At 46.5% G+C, this 21,109-nt stretch overlaps 1 protein-coding gene across 3 annotated transcripts in view; it reads right to left on the reverse strand.

The window, feature by feature from the left end:
• myot (myotilin) overlaps positions 1 to 21,109 on the reverse strand; it is a 39,652-nt gene that overhangs the window by 7,951 nt on the left and 10,592 nt on the right. For all 3 annotated transcript variants that reach the window (XM_061725890.1, XM_061725891.1, XM_061725892.1), the window contains 7 exons: positions 20,857 to 20,976; positions 20,566 to 20,770; positions 13,945 to 14,137; positions 6,781 to 8,225; positions 4,780 to 4,930; positions 1,799 to 1,900; positions 461 to 498 (listed from right to left, as the gene is read on the reverse strand). In XM_061725890.1, coding sequence (XP_061581874.1) covers positions 461 to 498; positions 1,799 to 1,900; positions 4,780 to 4,930; positions 6,781 to 8,225; positions 13,945 to 14,137; positions 20,566 to 20,770; positions 20,857 to 20,976 — 2,254 coding nt within the window. The remainder of the gene's footprint in view (positions 1 to 460; positions 499 to 1,798; positions 1,901 to 4,779; positions 4,931 to 6,780; positions 8,226 to 13,944; positions 14,138 to 20,565; positions 20,771 to 20,856; positions 20,977 to 21,109) is intronic.

Below are 21,109 nucleotides of genomic sequence, written 5' to 3' on the forward strand. Positions count from 1 at the left end.
ATCGATGACAATCTGTGACCTGCAGTTCTAAATCAGACACAGATTGTTTTTAGACACAGAGATATTAATAGAGGAATTGCTGAACTAAAAGTGTTAAAACATAACCTGACACACCAGTGGGAAGTGTTTGTGTACATATTCCCATCAACTAGTGATAACTGTTTGGAATAAGTCTGGATCTCAAACATCCCAGGTGGACTGGAAGCTGAACGACAGATATTGAATTAACATTAATATGGTAAACAACTTCCAAGTGTTATGCACGGATTCCCAGAGCAGTCGAGGTAAACGTCATGGTTCAGTAAACAGAAACAGGTCATGTTGGATATTTCTGATGGGGTCTCTGTTGTGCTTCACCTGACTGATTCCCTTCACACCTGCTAGTGTATCGGAGGGTTATATTCAGATCTGGATTAAAGTTCAAGAGCGAGGTTGATGCATGAATAACATGAGTATTTACCATAGTCCACCAGCCTGTCTTCCCCCTGGTGAATCTGGCTGCAACAAACAACACATCAACATAAAAAGAAAGAAGTCATGACGGATTTCAGCTCTGGAAACTAATCACAGCGATCAACGAGATGAGAACATGGCAGGACCATAACCCTGTGATGTGTATGTTCCAACACAATAGTGCTGTTGTCATGAGGGAAACAGAGTCATAGTCAAAAAGAAGGCTAGAAATAGCTGCTGACAAACATTGTTGGCTTGAGAGGATGGTGTGTGTGTGTGTGTGTGTGTGTGTGTGTGTGTGTGTGTGTGTGTGTGTGTGTGTGTGTGTGTGTGTGTGTGTGTGTGTGTGTGTGTGTGTGTGTGTGTGTGTGTGTGTGTGTGTAAATGCCTCTGCTGATGGTGTGTATGTGTGGGAGAGGGAGAGAATAGATGGTGCAAAGCCCTGGGAGCGAGAGGCTTTTTGACGGAGCAATGCAGCACACACGCACACACACACACGAACGAACACACACACACACACACACGAGTGAGTGTCCAGAATGACAGCATGTCACTGCGACTGCTGATTCCAGCGCCAGGCCTTCTCAACTCGAGGCCCATCCGGAGGCCCCGAGAGGGGAACCAGCTCCCCGTCTATCCACTCACAGCCACGCCGCTCTATCCAGTGAGGTCTTTCTTAAAAATGGCATGGAAGCCATGGTGGTGTTGATCCAGAGCTTAAAGGGGACCTATTATGAAAAACAGGTTTTTTCTTGCTTTAACATATATAAAGTGGTTTCCCCTCAGCCTGCCAACTAGAAGGAGGAAAGCAACCAAATTCTGCAGTGTCTGTACAGCCGCCCGGATGAGCCGTCCAGTGTCATGTGACTTCTACGAGCCAATAAGATTCTGCTCCCGTCGTTACGTAACAACAGGAGCCATTTACATAGGTTGGCCTCCGATGCGTGAAACCACGCCCACAACTATTTTTTCGTAGCGGTGTATCGTGATGGCGTCTGTTCAAGCTAGACATGTGAATTTCTCTGTTGTTGGTTGTAAAAACCAACACAAGCGAGGCTTCGTGCCCTCCCCTGCTACGCGTCATCCAGGCAGCCAATCAGCACAGAGCTTCATTATCATAGCCCCGCCCACTCAGAATCCTGCATAGATAATGAGGTTAGAGAATGGGAAGATAAAGACATGGCTCAGAGGCTGAATTTCTAATTTATTTAGAAAAAACAATCAAAAGCTTGTTTTTAAGACATTCAAGGCCTGTTTAAAATAGATATACCGTAGATGCCATAATAGGTCCCCTTTAAATAAATCTAATATGAATAAATGCAAGCGTTTACCACCGTTGACTTACCTGGTCGGTTTGATAGTCTGAAAGATTGTCCTGGTCAAACATCTCCGTTGCGTTGTCTGGACCCAAAAGCCTGCGAGCCATCCGCTCCTCGTAGGAGAGTTTCTGTGGAAACAAAACCGTACGTTAACCTGTCGGTTTACAATTTTTACAGAAATAGATGGAACGCCTCACCTTGAAATGTAATAACATTGTAAGGGAAGGGGTTCCAAGTAGAGGAAAAAAAATGGAAACACTCAAAATATGAGAAAATTAATTAGAGAATCGTGAAACAAAAATACAGAATGATTAGGGGCACCTAACATTTTACACAGTAAAGTATAATCAAACTAATGCTCAGTAATAACTATAAATAAATAATTTAAAAATGCGTTACTTTCCATACTTTCTTTTAGGTTTTCAGCACCAGATGCTTGGAATAAACTTCAATCCGAACTGCATTTACGAAACCTCATACCTGTGACCGAATTTAAAGCTCTGATAAAAAGAGTGGAGTTCTGACTGTCTGTATGCAAGTGTTTTAAATCAGCACAACGTAACTTTCAGCTTTTCTGAGTTTGGCGGCATCTTTTGGACAAAAGCGTTACCAGCTCTACCAGAAAGAACACTACATTTCCCATGAGCACCAGCGCGTACTGCCGGAAAACTCCTGTCCCGTCGCGTGCATTTGTTTTGAGAGAAGACGGGACGCTTTTCTGTTTCACCAAGTGAACAGACGGAACGCAAAAAAAAGACTTTACCGGAATTTACCGGGATACCTTAAACAAGGAAGCGGTATATGGAGAAAATAATGACTATTAACGGTTTGGATCCATATGAAATCCCTACTAAAGAATGGAGCTCCTCGTCGGAGCGCCACTCTTTAAAAGGGATTTACTGCCGCAGTTCTGCACAACCCACGTCTTAGGCTACCTTGTTTAGGAGTGTTTGGCAGCTGCTATGGTAAATGTTTGACTCGCCATGTGTTTCAATAAATTAGTATAATAGTACAACATACAGTACATGTTTTGTATTACTCTTACTTTTCTTTTCTTTTTTTTTGACTGCTATATTATGCTGAAGAGGCTCCGAGGCGAGAGCAATATTTTTTTTTCCTCGTGAGATAATTTTTTTCCTCTGCAGCTACAAATCAAATAGTTAATATTTTTTCCTCAACAAAATTAATCGCACCGCAGAGCTGGCCAGCAACTGCGTTTAGCGTGAGTAGTGGGGAATAAAACCTGTTTGAATGATCCGACCCCGGTCTGTGAGTGTTTGTTTGTGGTTTAATAAACCCGTGTTTTGATCCGACACCCGTCTGTGTGCGTGCGTGTTTGTCTGCGAGTGTTTGTTTGTGGTTTAATAAACCCGTGTTTTGATCCGTCTGTGTGCGTGTTTGTTTGTTTACTGAGGAACGTTATGTTTGGTCGTTACAGCCGCGATCCAACCGAGCCCACAACTCTTTTACTCTTTTACTTTGTTATCAGATACTTGGCCGGCCTCCGTGGTTCTGCCTCCGAGCAGGAAACCGTTGAAAAGTTAAACCATTAGCGATCTTTTCCCCATGTCTGTTACGTGGAGCTGCTGCAGCCACAACGCAGCAACGGGTTACCAGCTTCTCCTGAGCTCTGCGCTCCACGCCCCGCCCATTTTCGTCTTGACTACGAATCGGGAAGGAGGGGGAAGTGACGTATGCCGTAAAGCGGTCAAAGCCGTAAAAATGTGTAGTTTTTTAGTGTGGCAGGGTTCCTACCATGCACCTCAAAGTTACATAGTGCCAGTGAAGGCGATACAGACCCCTCAGACCATGACAGAGGTGTCATTAAACCTGTTGGAAGTTGATGTACCATCACAAGGACTCTGGAAATATGATATTAAGGTGGAAAAGTTACATAGTGCCACTTTAATGAATTGTGTCTTTATGTAATTAATTTATTTGTTTGTTTGTTTTTTATCTTTTAATTCTGTAACTATGTTGCTGCTATCTTGGCCAGGTCTCCCTTGTAAAAGAAACCCCCGATCTCAATGGGACTAACCTGGTTAAATAAAGGCTAAATAAAATAAATAAAATTGTGTGTGGAATGTAAGACTTTTTTGTGATAAATGAAAAAAGAAAACACCGGCAAACAGTAAAAGTCTAGGATAAAATTATGCTGAAAATAATGCTGATTTTTGTAGATACAAATGGGTTTCACTTGAAGGTGTTGGACATTTAAGCCACCCAGTGATCCTGAACTGGTTCTTACCTAAAACACCCTTAAACACCTGAGATGTGAAGTGCTACTGGGGAGGAAGAAGAAGTTAACTTTGTTGTTGTTGCTCAGTATTTTGACCTTTTATCTACCGTATTTTCCACACTATAAGGCGCACCGTATTATAAGGTGCAACTTCAATAAAAGGCCTCTTTTAAAACACCCTTCATATATAAGGCGCACCGCATTATAAAGCGCACTAAATATATGGTAAAATACCGTACTATAGTGGCTGGGGTTGAGTTACATATCTACCTGATGGAGCTGCGCTACAGGAAATGCTACAAAATCCTACAGCAAATGCAAAAAAAAACCAAAAAACAAGAAGAAAAGTAACAAAACAAACAAAACAAAACAAAATAAACAAAACAAAACAAAACAAAATAAAAACCAGCTTTGCTCCGTCTCGTCAATGTCGCCATTATGCGAGTCAGCGTCGCTGCTGTTGTCTTGAACGTCTGTGACGATTACTGACGTTTTTAGCGCCATTACTTCGGCGACACCAACTACATTACCCACAATCTCCCCGACTACAGTAACAGAAATTACCATAATGATCACATCTAAGGCGCACTGCATTATAAGGCGCACTGCCGGTTTTTGAGAAAATTAAAGGCTTTTAGGTGCGACTTATAGTGCGGAAAATACGGTAAATATTCTGCTGGTATGAAACCAGTCCAATGGCATGTTCTATACTGGAGGCGTTTAACTTCAAGGTTGTGACGGGGCCCGTCGCTGGTTCCACATTCCTACCTGGCTCTGTCTTCTCCTGGCTTCCTTTGAGCGGAGCTTCTTTTCCAGATCCTGGATCAGGGCGTCTTTGGAGCCCTGGATGTCTTCATCGGTGGAGCGAGAGGAGGAAGGCCGAGGTGCTACAGACTTTTTCAAGATGGGTTTAGGAAGCCTGGCAGAGTCAAGAGAGAGAAAGTAAATAGAGCATGAAAAGGACAAATAAAAGGAGTCAACAAGTGAGTGCAGATCCTTGAACACGACTTTTTACTTAGCGGATCCTTTTATCCAAAGTGACTGATAGAAAAGAAATACATCAGAAGTTCAGCTGCAGAAAGCAGATGAGAGTGGGGTTAGATTCTGTTTCTGAAGGTAGAGAGGGGCGTCCTGCGGTGGAAGTACTGGACCTGCCAGATCGGACTGGACTGTACACTGCAAAAACTCAAAATCTTACCAAGTCTCATTTCTAGTTAAAATGTCTAATTTTTAGTCAAAAAAAATCTCATTACACTTAAAACAAGACTCATCACTGAAAAGAAAACAATAATTTTCACCTGTTTCAAGTAGATTTTCACTTAAAATAAGTAGAAAAATCTGCCAGTGGAAAAGGATTTTTTTGCTTGTAATGAGAAGATAAATCTTGTCCCACTGGCAGATTTTCTACTTATTTCAAGTGAAAATTTACATGAAACAGGTGAAAATAACTAAGTTAATAAAAAGTTATTTTTTTGGTAATGACTCTTGTTTTAAGTGTAATGAGATTTTTTGACTAAAAATGAGACATTTTAACTAGAAATTAAAGCTGCAAGCAGCAATGAACGGGCCCTCGCACTCATGGCCACCGCCCCCCATAAGCATATTAGAAATGACACCACCCACGACTTACTATGTCAAACCATTCAAAAGTTATGGCAGAAAATAGGAACTATGAAATATCGACCAATCAGAAGAAGGGGTGGGGCTAATTCAGGCCAATGAAGGTCAAGGACTTAAAACCAAGTTCGATGACACCACCCACATGTCTTTATCACAACCCGTTGAAAAGTTCTGGCAGAGAAAGGTTTTCTAGGGGGCGCTGTTGAGCCATTAGGCCACGCCCATTAATGCAAACCATGAAATATGAAATTTATCGCCAGGCCTGGCTTGCTTGCAAAATTTGGTGACTTTTGGGGAACTATCAAATATGGACCAATCAGATGAAGGGGGGGCACGCTTTTTGGCGTCTAGCGTTGCCACGGTAACGCTTTTGAAATAGAAAAGTAATGCGCGTCGTCGCAGGATGGAGACGCATATTCTGATGTATGACACACCTGGGTGCACGTTACGGTTCGGGCCGTATTAACTGCCGAAGGAATGGCATAAATTGCGCCAAAATTACACGATTAATTCAAAATGTTCAAAATGGCCGACTTCCTGTTCGGTTTCGGCCATAGCACCAAGAGACTTTTCTTTAAGTTGCGACATGATACAGGTGTGTACCGATTTTCGTGCATGTACGTCAAACCGTATTGTGGGGCTTGAGGCTCAAAGTTTTTTCTGTCTGAACCAATCAGATGAAGGGGGGCGAGCTTTTTGGCGTCTAGCGTCGCCACGGTAATGCTTTTGAAAGAGAAAAGTAATGCACGTTGTTGCAGGATGGAGACGCACATTTTGATGTATAACACACCTGGGTGCACGTTACAGTTCGAGCCGTATTAACTGCCGAAGGAATGACATTGCGCCAAAATTACACGATTAACTCAAAATGGCCGACTTCCTGTTCGGCTTCGGCCATGGCGCCAAGAGACTTTTCTTTAAGTTGCGACATGATACAGGTGTGTACCGATTTTCGTGCATGTACGTCAAACCGTATTGTGGAGCTTGAGGCACAAAGTTTTCTCGTCCTGCTGCATGACTGACCCTCAACCAAGCGGTCGGGCAGATGGCCTCACCTCATACAATATCTTTATTATTGCAAGTGCTGACACATGTTTTCATGATTTACAGGTTCATGTTGATGCCGGAGACGTGTTGATCTCGACTCACGTGTTTGCTGTCCCCTTGTAGCCGGCTGGCAGGGAGACGACGGGAGGTGGCTCCCTGCTGAAGCTCTGTGGAGAACTGAGCTGGGGGAGCGAGGGGATGGAGGGAGAGAGGGGGGAAGTGATGGAGGGAGAGAGGGGAGAGGGAATGGAGGGAGAGAGGGGAGAGAAGGGAGAGTTAATGGAGGGAGAGAGGGGAGAGAAGGGAGAGTTAATGGAGGGAGAAAGGGGAGAGGGATTGGAGGGAGAGAGGGGAGAGAAGGGAGAGTGAATGGAGGGAGTAAGGGAAGACGGATTGGAGGGAGAGAGGGGAGAGAAGGGAGAGTGAATGGAGGGAGAAAGGGAAGAGGGATTGGAGGGAGGGATGGGGGAGCGAGGGAGGGAAGGGGACACCGGGTGCTGAGGAAGGAAGGCCGGAGCAGGGGAGACTTTAACAGGAGGGACGGGGCTTGGGGGGGACAGGGGGGAGACGGAGGGGGAGGTGGAGGCCCGGGGAAGGCCGGCGTTGGGAGACAGCTTGGAGGAGAACATGGAGGAGCCCTGGGACGGCAGCACGGAGCAGAGGTACGCCGCTGAGGCCGACATGCTGTCCTGGTTTGCCGGCAGGGTGGCGCTGCCCAGCCCAGTGGCGCTGGGCACCCGCGGGGTGAGGGTGATGGTGGAGCGCATGGTGGTGCGGGGCAGGGAGGAGGTGGGGGCCGGGGCGGGGGGGGAGCTGGTGGGGGAGCAGGGGGAGGGCAGGGGGCCGGGGAAGGAGAGAGGAGGTGCGGAGGAGGAGGCCGGGGAGCTGAGGCTGGAGGACGAGGGCGACGACTTGCTGGTTCCGTTGGCCTGGTTGTGGACCTGCGTGTGGATGGAGGACTGGGCCTGGTTCTGGCCCAGGCTGAGGGACTGGAACTGGGACTGCAGCTGAGCCTGGCTCTGCAGCAACGTCTTGGACGCCGACTGGGACTGAGAGAAGGACTCGCTCTGCGTCGTCGTCATCTTGCACTGGGCCTCCCGGGCCGTCTGGCAGCTCTGGGCACTGCTGAGGTTCTGGTGGGTGTTCAGGGTGCTCTGGGTGTTCTGCTGGCTGCTCTGGTGGCTGCTCTGGTTCTGGTGGATGCTCTGGTTCTGGTGGCTGCTCTGGTTCTGGTGGCTGATCTGGCTGCTCTCGTGGCTGCTCTCGTGGCTGCTCTGATTCTGGTGGCTGCTCTGGTGGCTGCTCTGGTTCTGGTGGCTGCTCTGGTTCTGGTGGCTGATCTGGCTGCTCTCGTGGCTGCTCTGGTGGCTGCTCTGGGTCTCCTGGGCGTCCCTCAGCACGCTCTCGTAGCTGGGCGCCTGGAAGGAGGGCTGCGACTGGATGAAGTGCCTCGGCCGCTCATAGTTGAAGGCGCTCGGAGGGAAGGTGTTGGGGCTGAAGTTGGGCAGGTCCGGCAGGTTCATGTTGCTGCTTCCTGACTGGGACGGCTGCAAGAAATGATACGAGATTTCGATTTGATTTGATTTTTATTTGTCTCAAACATGCACAAGCATAAAACAAACGGTATATATAATAATATTTTAAAAAATAGCACATTACGATGAAGTGCAAGTTCGAGAAGGAGCTGAAAGAAGGAAAGCTTATCAAGTTCAGCCCCCCCCCCTTATATTGTCATATAATATCCATCCATCCATCCATCGTCCGCCGCTTATTCGTTCCCGGGTCGCGGGGGCAGCAGCCTCAGCAGAGATGCCCAGACTTCCCTCACCCCAGACACTTCCTCCAGCTCTTCCGAGGGGAGTCCGAGGCGTTCCCAGGCCAGCCGACAGACATAGTCACCCCAGCGTGTCCTGGGTCTTCCCCGGGTCTCCTCCCGGTGGGACATGCCTGGAACACCTCCCTAGGGAGGCGTCCAGGAGGATCCGGTACAGATGCCCAAGCCACCTCAGCTGACTCCTCTCAATGTGAAGGAGCAGAGCTCGACTCCGAGCTCCTCCCGGGTGACCAGACCCCTCACCCTATCTCTAAGGGAGCGTCCAGCCACCCTGCGGAGGAAACTCATCTCGGCCGCTTGTATCCGCGATCTCGTCCTTTCGGTCACTACCCAAAGTTCATGACCATAGGTGAGGTTAGGTGCGTAGATTGACCGGTAAATCGAGAGCTTCGCCTTTCGACTCAGCTCCTTCTTCACCACGACGGTCCGGTACACCGACCGTATAACTGCGGACGCTGCACCAATCCATCAATCTCACTGTGGCCGGGTGGAGAGGTTGACGGGACACGCACCTGTGTCCCATCCACCTGAGTGGCTGCCACGCCTCCACCCGGCCTGCCTTTATAAGGCAGAGCTGGACAGCAGCAAAGGGGTCGGAGAAGCAATAAAAAGGGTCTGCACGAAACGCCGTGTCTCTCCGTCCTTCGGTCGGGCCCCCGCGACGGCGGGTCCCGCGGAGACGGGGCCGGACCTGCGGCCAGAGCAGAGTGTGGGGGAAGAGGCGGTCCTGGAGGCGGACCAGCAGCCCGCGGGGGGCCGCGTCATGGAGGAGGGGGTGGTCCTGGACGCACCACGGCCACGGCCTCGGATGCCGTCTGGCCCGAGGCCACCATGGGCCCGGCCCCGAGAGCGTCTTCCACGGCGGGGGGGCCGACGCCGGGGGCGACCCCCGCGACCGTTCCGCTGGTCAGGCCGACGCCGGGGACGACCCACCGACCAGGAAGGCCCGGAGGGTTCCGGGCTTCCTCTCCCGCTCCGAGGGGGGCGGGGGGGGGGGGGGGGGGGGGAGTAGGCTCGGCCTGACAGACCCCGGCACGAGTTTGGCGTTGGGGGTGTGTGGCAGGGTGGAGGAGCTGCAGCCACTCAGGCTGATTAGGGCACAGGTGGGCCCAATCAGCCTCTCCACCCTGCAAGCCTTCATAAGGCAGAGCTGGACAGCAGCAAAGGGGTCGGAGGAGCTGCTGTCATGCTGGGTGCTTGTGCACTGTGTGTGGGTGATTATTGAATAAAAAAGGGTCTGCACGAAACTCCGTGTCTCTCCATCCTTCGGGCGGGCCCCCGTAGCATCCACCCTGCTACACTCGCGCTCCATCGCTCCCGAGAAGACCCCCGAGATACTTGAACTCCTCCACCTGAGGCAGGACTTCTCCACCCACCCGGAGAAGGCACGCCACCCTTTCCCGGGGGAGAACCATGGCCTCGGTTTTGGAGGTGCTGATTCTCATCCCTGCCGCGTCGCACTCGGCCTCAAATCGCCCCAGCACATGCTGAAGGTCCCGGTCCGATGAAGCCAACAGGACAACGTCATCCGCAAAAAGCAGAGACAAAATCCTGCGGTTCCCAAACCGGATCCCCTCCGGCCCCTGGCTGCGCCTAGAAATCCTGTCCATAAAAATTATGAACAAGACCGGTGACAAAGGGCAGCCCTGCCGGAGTCCAACATGCACCGGGAACAAGTCTGATCTACTGCCGGCAATGCGAACCAAACTCCTGCTCCGATCATACAGAGACCGGACAGCCCTTAATAGAGGGCCCCGGACCCCATACTCACTGAGCACCCCCCACAGAATGGCACGAGGGACACGGTCAAATGCCTTCTCCAGATCCACAAAACACATGTAGACTGGTTGGGGAAATTCCCAAGAACCCTCGAGCACCCTGCGGAGGGTATAGAGCTGGTCCAGTGTTCCACGACTGGGACGAAAACCGCATTGTTCCTCCTGAATCCGAGGTTCAACTATCGGCCGTATTCTCCTCTCCAGTACCCTGGCGTACACTTTCCCGGGGAGGCTGAGAAGTGTGATCCCCCTATAGTTGGAGCACACTCTCCGGTCCCCCTTTTTAAAGAGAGGGACCACCAACCCGGTTTGCCACTCCAGCGGTACTGTCCCCTTCCTCCATGCAATGTTGCAGAGGCGTGTCAACCAAGACAGCCCTACGTCATCCAGAGACTTGAGGTACTCAGGGCGAATCTCATCCACCCCGGTGCCACGAGGAGCTTATGAACTACCTCAGTGACCTCGGCTTGGGTGATGGATGAGCACGCCCCAGAGTCCATACTCTCTGCTTCCTCAGTGGAAGGCGTCACCGGGGCCCCTCCCTGGAGCCAGGTCTGGGGTTGGGGCTCGAAGGCGAGCGCCTGGTGGCCGGGTCTTTGCCTGTGAGACCCAGCCGGGCTCAGCCCGAAATGGTGACGTGGGCCCGCCTTCCCGTAGGCCCACCACCCGCAGGAAGGGCCGTGAGAGGTTGAGCTGTCAACTGATCACCACCTGGTGGTGAGTTGGATGCGCTGGCGGAGGAGGAGGCTGGACAGACCGGGCAGACCCAAACGGATTGTGAGGGTCTGTTGGGAACGTCTGGCTGACCCCCCTGTCAGCGACATCTTCAACTCTCACCTCCGAGAGAGCTTCTCTCAGATCGCGGGGGAGGCGGGGGACATTGAGTCCGAGTGGACCATGTTCTCTGCCTCCATTGTCAACGCGGTGGCTTGAAGTTGTGGTCGCAGGGTCTCCGGTGCCTGTCGTGGCGGCAATCCTAGAACCCGGTGGTGGACACCGGAAGTACAGGATGCCGTCAGACTGAAGAAGGAGTCCTACCGGGCTATGTTGGCCTGTGGGACTCCTGACGCAGTAGATAGGTACCGGCAGGCCAAGCGAGCCGCGGCTCGGGCGGTCCTGGAGGAAAAAAAACGGGTCTGGGAGGAGTTCGGGGAGGCCATGGAGGAAGACTTTCGGTCGGCCTCGAGGAAATTCTGGAGGACCGTTCGGCGCCTCAGAAGAGGGAAGCAGTACTCTGCCGGCACCATTTATGGTGTGGGTGGGGAGCTGTTGACCTCGACTGGGGACATCGTCGGACGGTGGAAGGAATACTTTGAGGATCTCCTCAACCCGACTGACATGTCATATACCGGTAATACAATTATATATAAATAATATATTTATATAAATAATTTTATATATACACACACACACACACACACACACACACACACACACACACACACACACACACACACACACACACACACACACACACACACACACACACACACACACACACACACACACACACACACACACACACACACACACACACACACACACACACACACACACACACACACACACACACACACACCGGTCTGTGTGAATACTCGATTCTGATTGGCTGGTAGGTGTACATTAAAAGTGATAACCTACACCTAGAAAAAAAGTTCGATCGAATTGCCTGATATCTTTAGGCCCAATCCCAATTCAACTTCACTCGCCCTTCTTTTCTCCACTCGCCCTTCTTTTCTTCCCTAACCCCTAAAAAAGAAGGGGGAGATTTTAGGGCACTTGAGATCTAGGGCACTTGGCCCAGGTGCCTGTCCCATTCTCCCACTCCCCCTCGTTTTCATCCCTACCCTGAACAGGAAGCTGAGAGCCAAAAGCTGTTTTAACTTCAGCTGTAGCGCTGTTAATATGGCACTTTATTAAGTTTTAATATTTTTTCAGGCATAAAGGTAACCTTAAGATCCGCAACCGGGGCTCAATCGAGTTTCTCTCCTGGGAGAGAAACTCTCTCCCGGGGCGCAGCTCTGTTGAGAATTAGACTGGCTGAAATAAATCATTTAGGAAGATGTTGGTTTAATAGATGAAATCTAACAGTTGTAGCTACGCCTGTTAAGAAATTTGCTCCGAAATTTAGAGATTTCTGTCTGCCGGCTCCGGAGTTTGGGTCCGCGTTAAATCGACGCAGAGCCTACGGCGTAGGGTACGGCGTAGGGTACGGCGTACGGCGCACGTCGCCGCGTACATCGACGCAGACCTTACGGCATAGGTTACGTAACCTACGCCGTAGGCTCTGCGTTGGTGTAACGCGGAACCATAAATCCCTTTATTCTGGCGTGATCTTCCGCAACTTTATCTGAATGTGTGTAAATTACCCAGATAACAGCTGGATTACTTTGTGGTTTCTGAAGACTATTATATCAGAAACATCCAAAACAAATCTGACGAGTCACAGGATTATTTCTCTCTATTTCTCTGAGACGAGTCTGCCTGTTTGCCTTCGGTCGGCGAGTCAAATCGACGCAGAGCCTACGGCAAAAGCATTCTGGGAAATGTTCATACCCCCTCGCTCGCCAAGTGAGCATCTGAAATCCCTTGATCCGTAGGGGCTATTCTCAGCCCCTAGCCCTCGTTATGCCCCCTCCCCCTAGGTGAAAAGAGGAATTGGGACACCACTACCTTCACGGGAACGCGCAAAAGTTAGGGTTAGTGAAGAAAACGAGGGCGAGGGGTTCAATTGGGACGCAGCCTTAAAAGGAGCTTGAGGCTCCTTTTAAAAAATGAGACTCTCTAGCGCCACCCTTCACCACGACGGTCGTTGGGGGTACTGCAGCCAACAGTGAAGCCGGCACGGGAGAACGGGGAGAACGCACATGCAGCGTCATTTCACGTCATATCCGCAGCCCAGCGCGGGAAATTGTACCGAATTGCAGCACATTTTGCAGCACACAGCCTGAGAAGAAGAGCCGGCTACCGCAGGACGGCGAAATGAGTGAATCTGTAATTTCTTTTAATTCATTTGGTGAATTTAACAATTTTTTATGACTGGGATGCAGAATAGGAGAGAAAAGAAAATAGCCGAGCAGAGCAGACTAGAATATCTCCCGTTACCAAGGAAACTGAGTTATGGCTTGCTAAAAAACTTTGTAATTTACCAGGTTACAACGGCTGCAGATGAGATTAAATAGTCCGCTCAGCCGCGGCTTGTTATAAAACGAATGATTTCAACTGAAAACACATTAAAGCATGAATAACTGATTTAATTTTTTTCTTTTTTGGTAAGTGACCGTGGTATAAGTGGGATAATGCCCTTCGACGTGACATTATCAGAAATATATGGACTTAGATATACATTATATATATATATATATATATATATATATATATATATATATATATACACACACACATATACACACATACATACATACATACACACACACACACATACATACATATACACACACACATACATACACATACATACTTACACGCACACACACACACAGATATACAAATTTCAATTCCATAAGAATATTCATAATCCATAAATCAATGCAATCTAAAAAATTCAGAACATTTAACTTTAATATGAGGGGAAATGATGCAGCGCAGCTACCGTGTATTATTTGTTGAGTACAGAATGTGATCAGTGCTTACGGTGAAGGTAATCTTGCTCGGTGAGAACAGCTTGGGCGTTGGGGCGTGGACCCGGGCTGCTGGAGGAGGCGGGCTGGGCGTGCCGACCCGGACCGTGACCCCCGGGGTTCCCTCCGAGCTCAGAGCCTTGTCCTCCTCTCTGCACCCAGCAGCTTCTCCGGGGGGCTGGCCGGCGGGCCCAGGCTCAGGGAGGCTGAAACATGGCAGCACAGATTTCAAACAACCTCAATCACACGTACTCTAAGGTTCAGGAACGCTAACGAGAGCAGCAGACGCGAGTGGATCTGCTCCCATTTCAGCCCACTCAGACTTCTTCCCATCATACCCGGGACGTCTGCTCTTTTACTCTTCTGCTAGAAAGAATGTTGTTGTTACCATGGCTACCACGTAGTCTGGGCCATGCCGGAGGATAATGACAATAGCGGTCTTTCTGCCGTCTCTCACGTGCACCAGCGCAGCACTGCTCTGGGATTTGCCCTGGTTTCCAGGGGGCATAAGAAAGCCTGGGACTCTGACTCCGAGCAGGTTATTTGTTTTTCTATGTTGGGGCAACTTTTTAACTTTGAGAACTTTATTAATATTAAACACTACGGCAGATTTAATTTAAAACCCTCACTTTTTGAGTGGGTGTTATAAAGCAAATCGTTTTGAGTGTATTTAAAGTGAGTAAGGTGAAGTATTAAACTAAGTAATAGGTGAAATGTTAAACTAACTAATAAAAGAAAAGAGATAAAACTCACAGATACAACTCTGAAATTCCACAAACACAAATGAAATCTGGCAACCAATATTAACAAGAATGAATAAAGTGGATCCTTTCATCATGCATACAACCAAAGACAGAGTACTAACAAGTTAAACAAACAAGGGTTACCTGTTCAAGCATTAAGTAACCCTCGATTTTGATCAAGAGCAGCCAGAGCATCACCTGAACTGTGGCGAGGATTTCATTTCTTCTATTGCAGCTCATGAAAACTGCACTTTTCTTTTAACTAACCTTGTTAACATTTCCAGGCAGTGTTTTCTTTTTGTACAGAAAACACAGAAACATAACAGGCAGTAAACACCAGCCGAGCATCTCCATCTCGGGAGAGCAGTGCTCAAACTGCAGACTGAACCTCACAGGTTGCAGCAGAGCTGCACACGTGTCCAACCAGCGGTTTCACCAACTCCCCAGCGCCAACGAGGGAGGAAAGGATAAACGGACACATCGTCTTGTTTAAACTCAGCATGTGAGTCTACATCATGTTTTAATGTTCTCTACCCCCCCATATGTGTGTGCACACAGAGCAGTGGTTCTGTTTGCGTCACGTGGAAAGAGACATTTGAGCAGAGTTTAGCAGCACAGAGGAAAATACAGCCATGACAAGTGTGTATCCCGCTGTGTTTCCTGCTGGAGCGTCTACTTTCTCCAGACGACAACTAGTCAAGAGTCCTTGCTCAGAGCGGCGAAATTATGAGAATTTCTTGAATTGAAAAAATGTACATAGGAATTAAACGTAACTGTAGTTATTAAGAAGTAAAAATCACTCTGGATGATATTGGTCAAAACAATAATTAGGTCACATGGACAGATCGTTTGCAGAATCCCACTCACTACACCAGTGTTTGACATCGAAGACCAGTCAAGGAAGATCTGATGACATCACAGGGGTAAATATGTTTGAACTATGATATTAAGGTTTCCCCAACACAACACTTTTATACAGTCAGATATGCTACCAAAACCTAGTTAACAGCAACTCATTGATAATTTAAGAGCCTATCAACCAGATCACTACAGTGATGCCGTTGATACTTGATTGACAATGATTTAACATACTCCACGTAATTCTATGTAACCCATTTCTTTTTTCTTTTGCATTTAACATTTCCAAAACAATTGCCATAAATTCCCTTTGATTGTCTAAACTTTTGTAATGCCTACAAAAAGTTTTCAAATGTAAATATTTCCAAAGTTCAGAACTTCCCCAGCCTTACCGCCCATGGGAAGTTTAAGGACATTTACAGGATGTTTTCTAGCCCACAGAACCAGCTTTTGCATGTTTGGGGAATAGAAACAGACACACTTTGGTCATTTCCTTCTCCGTGAAGCAGCAGAGCCAGTTTACTGGCATCTGCAGAGACTGGAGACACTTCTGTGGAGGGAGGTGGGTATTCATAGACCCCCAAATATGAAATGATGCATAGGTACCACGTTACATCTACGGCTTGTCATGGCATGAACAGATTATATAAGACAAAACCTCTAAATATGACACTTTAACAAATGGTGATTCAGTCTTTAATCAGTGCCAGAATTACTTTGAATGAAGTAAAAATGCTCAGCATATTAATCTGTATGAAGGTACCACGTGAAAGTAACATAAATGTGTGTGTGTTTGGTCTGAACCTTGTGCTCGGCTATGTGTGTGTGTGTGTGAGCTACTATGTGCATTTGTGTTATTAAGAAGGCACAGCTATATTAGTCTTGGTATTCGGACATCAGCTAGCAGGTGCAAACACTCAGCTGGTGCCCCAGCCTCTTTAAAGCAGGCATGCACGCACGCTCGCCAACCTGCACCCAAGTCCTCTGTATGACTGACAACAACACAGAAACAACAATATGAATAGGAACAGAATCTCGCTCTCAGGTTTAAAACTAAATTAAGGGGAATTAGCAGAAAATCTCCCTGCAAACATTCTCTTGCAGCTCCGTATGACATGAGTCACTGACAAACCCATCTGTCCGACACCAGCTCAAGATAATTATTATTATTGAAGGATTTCAGCATAATTATACTAATCAGCTTTCATTTTTATGTTTCTCAATTTTCTCTTTCAACTTCAATTAACATAAACTCAGAAAGTGCTTGTCGGCGACATCAAAGTTGACCCTTTCTGCATCACAATCTAACACTGGGAGACAATGAACCCACTAAAATGAGTCTAGGAGTCGTGCAACTGCCAACCTAGCAGGAAAAAGGCTGAATCGTATTCATGGATGAAATCAGCCTTTACGTTCCGATGTAAATCAGACATTGCAATCTTCATCGTGAGTCCAAAAAAGTCCAAAAAAGCAAACAGGTGCACCTCACAGGACAGGCAGATCTGTTCTTCCGCTGAAATCAAATAATTCAGCCACTAATGAGGTAAACTTGACACTGGCCGAGAACTTCAACGTGACCTTAAGAGCCGGGCGGCCGCCAGCAGGTTAGGAGCAACTGTTGTTGTGTGGAGCCGTGAGGAAGAGGGGGCTGATTGAAGGACACTGACGCCATGCCTGCTCTTCAGGTTTCACATGAGCTCATGGACACCGATATCAAGCAGAGAGACCAGACCCAACATCCTTTACCACATGGAAATGTCATCGCATTTAACACAATGAGACGACTGGACCTTCTTTAAAACAAACCGACTCAAACCCTCGAGCTCAGACACTAACCTGTGTGTTATTGTGAAAAGGGTCGTCATCATAAGTTTTAACCTTTTGGTCCTTGGTTTTTAGTTAAAATTGGATATATACACCAAAAATTATATATTTTTTGTATTACACTGACGATTTACACCCGTACTTTAGGTTATTTGTGTTGTGGAAATTGAAAGGACCAATAAACTAAACTAAACTAAACTAAAACTGTAGTTTCTCCTGAGAGAATAAGCTGCTCCAAGTTTGAATACGTAGAATTTATCACCAGCAAATTCACTTACTGTATATTTAGGATATGATTGAAAAACATTATTGTATACAAATTTTACATGGGTATCAGAATGCCTGCTTTAAATATTAAAACAATAATAATAATAATAATAATAATAATAATAATAATAATAATTATTATTATTATTATTATTATTATTATTATTATTATTATTATTATTATTATTATTATTATAAAGACCTCCTCCCTGTGCCTCAGCTGTTAATGTGTTTCTGTCTTGGCTAATGTGCTGAGCCTGGAGGTCAGAGCTCAAACACCGACTAACTATCCCTGACAGTGCGAAAAAACCGCCAAACTTTTTTCATAAAACCTGTCATCATCACAAAATATTTACAGTAAACAAAAAAAAAAAAAAGAAAAAGTTATCGGAGTAACCCACAGAACTCCGACTTAATTTCACTGACCCACCGTCTGAGCCGCTACCACACCCTACCAACACACAAAAGCCCAAAATAGACATTAAACATATTTACAAGCTCTCTAAACATAGTGTGACCTTCTAGGGAGGACATAATTACATGTGAGAGTCGGCGGTGGAAGAAGCGGAGCTGCTGCTGCTGCTGCTGCTGCTGCTGCTGCGGGGGAGACGCGGAGCTCATCCCGCAGGTGAGCAGCATGGACGGACAGAGCAGCCCCGCGCTGGAGGACAGACGGACACACGGACGGACAGACGGACTCTCACCCTCAGCTCTCTCCACGGCTCGGACTCGAACCTCCGCGAAGCCCCGACAGACCAATGAGACACAAACTCCAGACGAACACGACCGACGCCGGACTGCAACAGGTGACAGTGCGCGTTCGCGGGGACACGGGAGCGCGCGGGCACAGCAAATCCAACAATCCATGCAACATCCCGCAGCTCGTCACCGGTGGGTACGCCTAACGTGACGTGGTGAGCCTCCCTGGTAGTTCAACAAATGTTATCATTGCTGAAAGTTTTACTGGAGATCCATTATTGAAGATATTGATTGGAAGAAAACATGGTCTTTACCTTTCACATTCTGTGTCACAAATACAATTAGAGAAATTCATTTCAAAATTGAACATGGAATTTATCCTGTTAACTCGATAATATCAACATTTGTTGATATTGACAGTATGTGTTCTTTTTGTGGACAGCAAGAGGAGACTATTCATTTGCTTTATGAATGTACCAAAACCTCAGCCTTTTGGAAAGAGGTAGCGTCATATATATTTAATTTTGTGCATAGAAATTATGCCTTCTCTCTGAAAGATATAGTTACTTTTTATCAAAGTGATGGCCTGAAGAATATTGACTATGTCACTAACTTTGTACTTTTGATGGGGAAGTTCCATATTCATAAACAAGAATTTACCAAATCATCCCCCAACATTCATCTTTTTCTCTTTGAGATTGAAAGCCTTATCACATCCATAAAGAATATGAAGAATCGTAAATGTAAATTTATACCTGTACACCTCAACAATGTTATACTAACTAATGTAACTCCTCCTCTCTGTATTATCTATTTTATTTATTTATTTATTTTGATTTAATTTGTTCTCCATTAGATTAGGTTGATATTAAGTTACTAATTGCATTGATATATGAATGTACTTCCAAATGTTTTATGTTTTTGCTATTTGTTGTTATTTCACTGGCATGATGTACACAAAGTCTTTGCTGATTCCAACTTCCCTGTATGTTAATTTTGATGCATTAAAAAAAGATACATAAAAAAAAAAGATTGAACGAACACTGCTGTACTTTAATAGCTTATTTTCTCCAGAATTTCTTACTTTAATAGCTTACTTTGTCCAGAATACTTACTCCAGAATAAGGAGATATTTTGCACTGAGAAATATTTTATTTTACATACAAAATGATAAAAAAAAATTAAAAAAATGTTTTTGTTGCAGTACCGCTCACGGTACACCTTCTCCAGGTCGTGTAGCACGTAAAAACATTTCCATTTGGGAAAAGAAAATACAATAAACTTTTTATCCTCTATTTTGAATATTGCAACAGCGACCTCAGCTGGACAAAAAGAAGAATTGCACCACACGACATCGCAAAAAAATACAATGCATACTGGGAAGTACGAACTAACTGAACTAATAGAGTAAATCCTTCATTATAAATGGTTAATGGTAAATAAAAAACAATATATATTATTTTAATTTCAATATAATAAATTCAATGAAAAGTCAAAGACATTAGGGAATTATAAAAATTCCATAAGAATTGACCAAGAACAAGAGGCAAAGTCAGGGCCGGCCCAAGCCTCCATGGGGCCCTAAGCAAAATGTGATTTTGGGGCCCTCTATTACTGCCAATATTACTGATTATTGATCATTCACACACTCACTATAAACTTATTTCATGTTCTTCCCTGTCATTACAAATACACTTGTAAAACTAGATGTAAGAACTTTTTGTTGTAGTTAGATTGTAATCAACAGTGATTAGGACCATGGAAGCAGATTAACAGATTAACAAACAGATTAACAAACTTCTCTACTCTAACAAAAATCTTTCAATTAATATTTATCAAAGTGAGCAACTGCCCCTACTGGCCACACAGAGAAGCAACAGATAAAAGGTCAAAGCGCTGCACAGTCGCAGCAGTGTTGTTTCCATCATCCTATTGTCAGCCTGGCAGGTTTTTACCCATCTATGGTTTTTAATCTGAAATTTTAATTTTTTTTTTAATTTTTTTAACTCTTGGGGGCCCCCTAGTGGTCATGGGGCCCTAAGCAGCCGCTTAGGTCCCTTTTGCCTTCGAAATACACTTTGCCCTCTGGGCAAAGTGTATTTCTTTTGCAGATAGATGTATATGAAGACAATACGCCCATAAAGTAAAGTTATGGATCACTGGTTACAAAAAATAGATGTGTGTTTATGTGCATGTAACATGTTCCTTCACAGATACTGAGTGTTGATCCAAGGTGTACTTACTCGGCAGCAGGGCTGTGGTCTCCTGAAGGGCTGCCGGGCCACTCTGGCCGAGGGATGCTCATAATGTCAGGCAACACAACAGGGAAGTCCTCACTGCTTTTCCTGGAGGACGTGGTGTCCTGTTGGAGTGTTGTTTCCGTTTCTTCTCTGTGAGAAACCGCTTGTTGCTGGTGATATGCCTCAACCTCCAGCTGCTCCTCCAGGTCTGCACACAGGCATGAAGGCATGACATTGACCTGTGCAATATGCACTCTGGTTGTATGTACAGTAAAGAAGATACAAGCATCCCACCACTGTAAACTTCAAGCATGGCAGAGCAGGAGACGGTGCCAAATGAGTTGAGGACGACACATTTAAATAGGCCCGAGTCTTCAGGGTAGGCCTCTGTGATCACCAGCGTGCACAGCTCCTCTGCAGATAAACACAACATCAGCTGTAACTAAGACCCGTCTTTAAATAGGTCTGAGTGGCTGCACTGAACACATGAACCCGCATGAATGAATGGATGCTTTATTTCAAACAAGTACAAATAAAAATAAAGATA

Source organism: Cololabis saira, chromosome 7, assembly GCF_033807715.1.
Source record: "Cololabis saira isolate AMF1-May2022 chromosome 7, fColSai1.1, whole genome shotgun sequence".
NCBI lineage: Eukaryota > Metazoa > Chordata > Actinopteri > Beloniformes > Belonidae > Cololabis > Cololabis saira.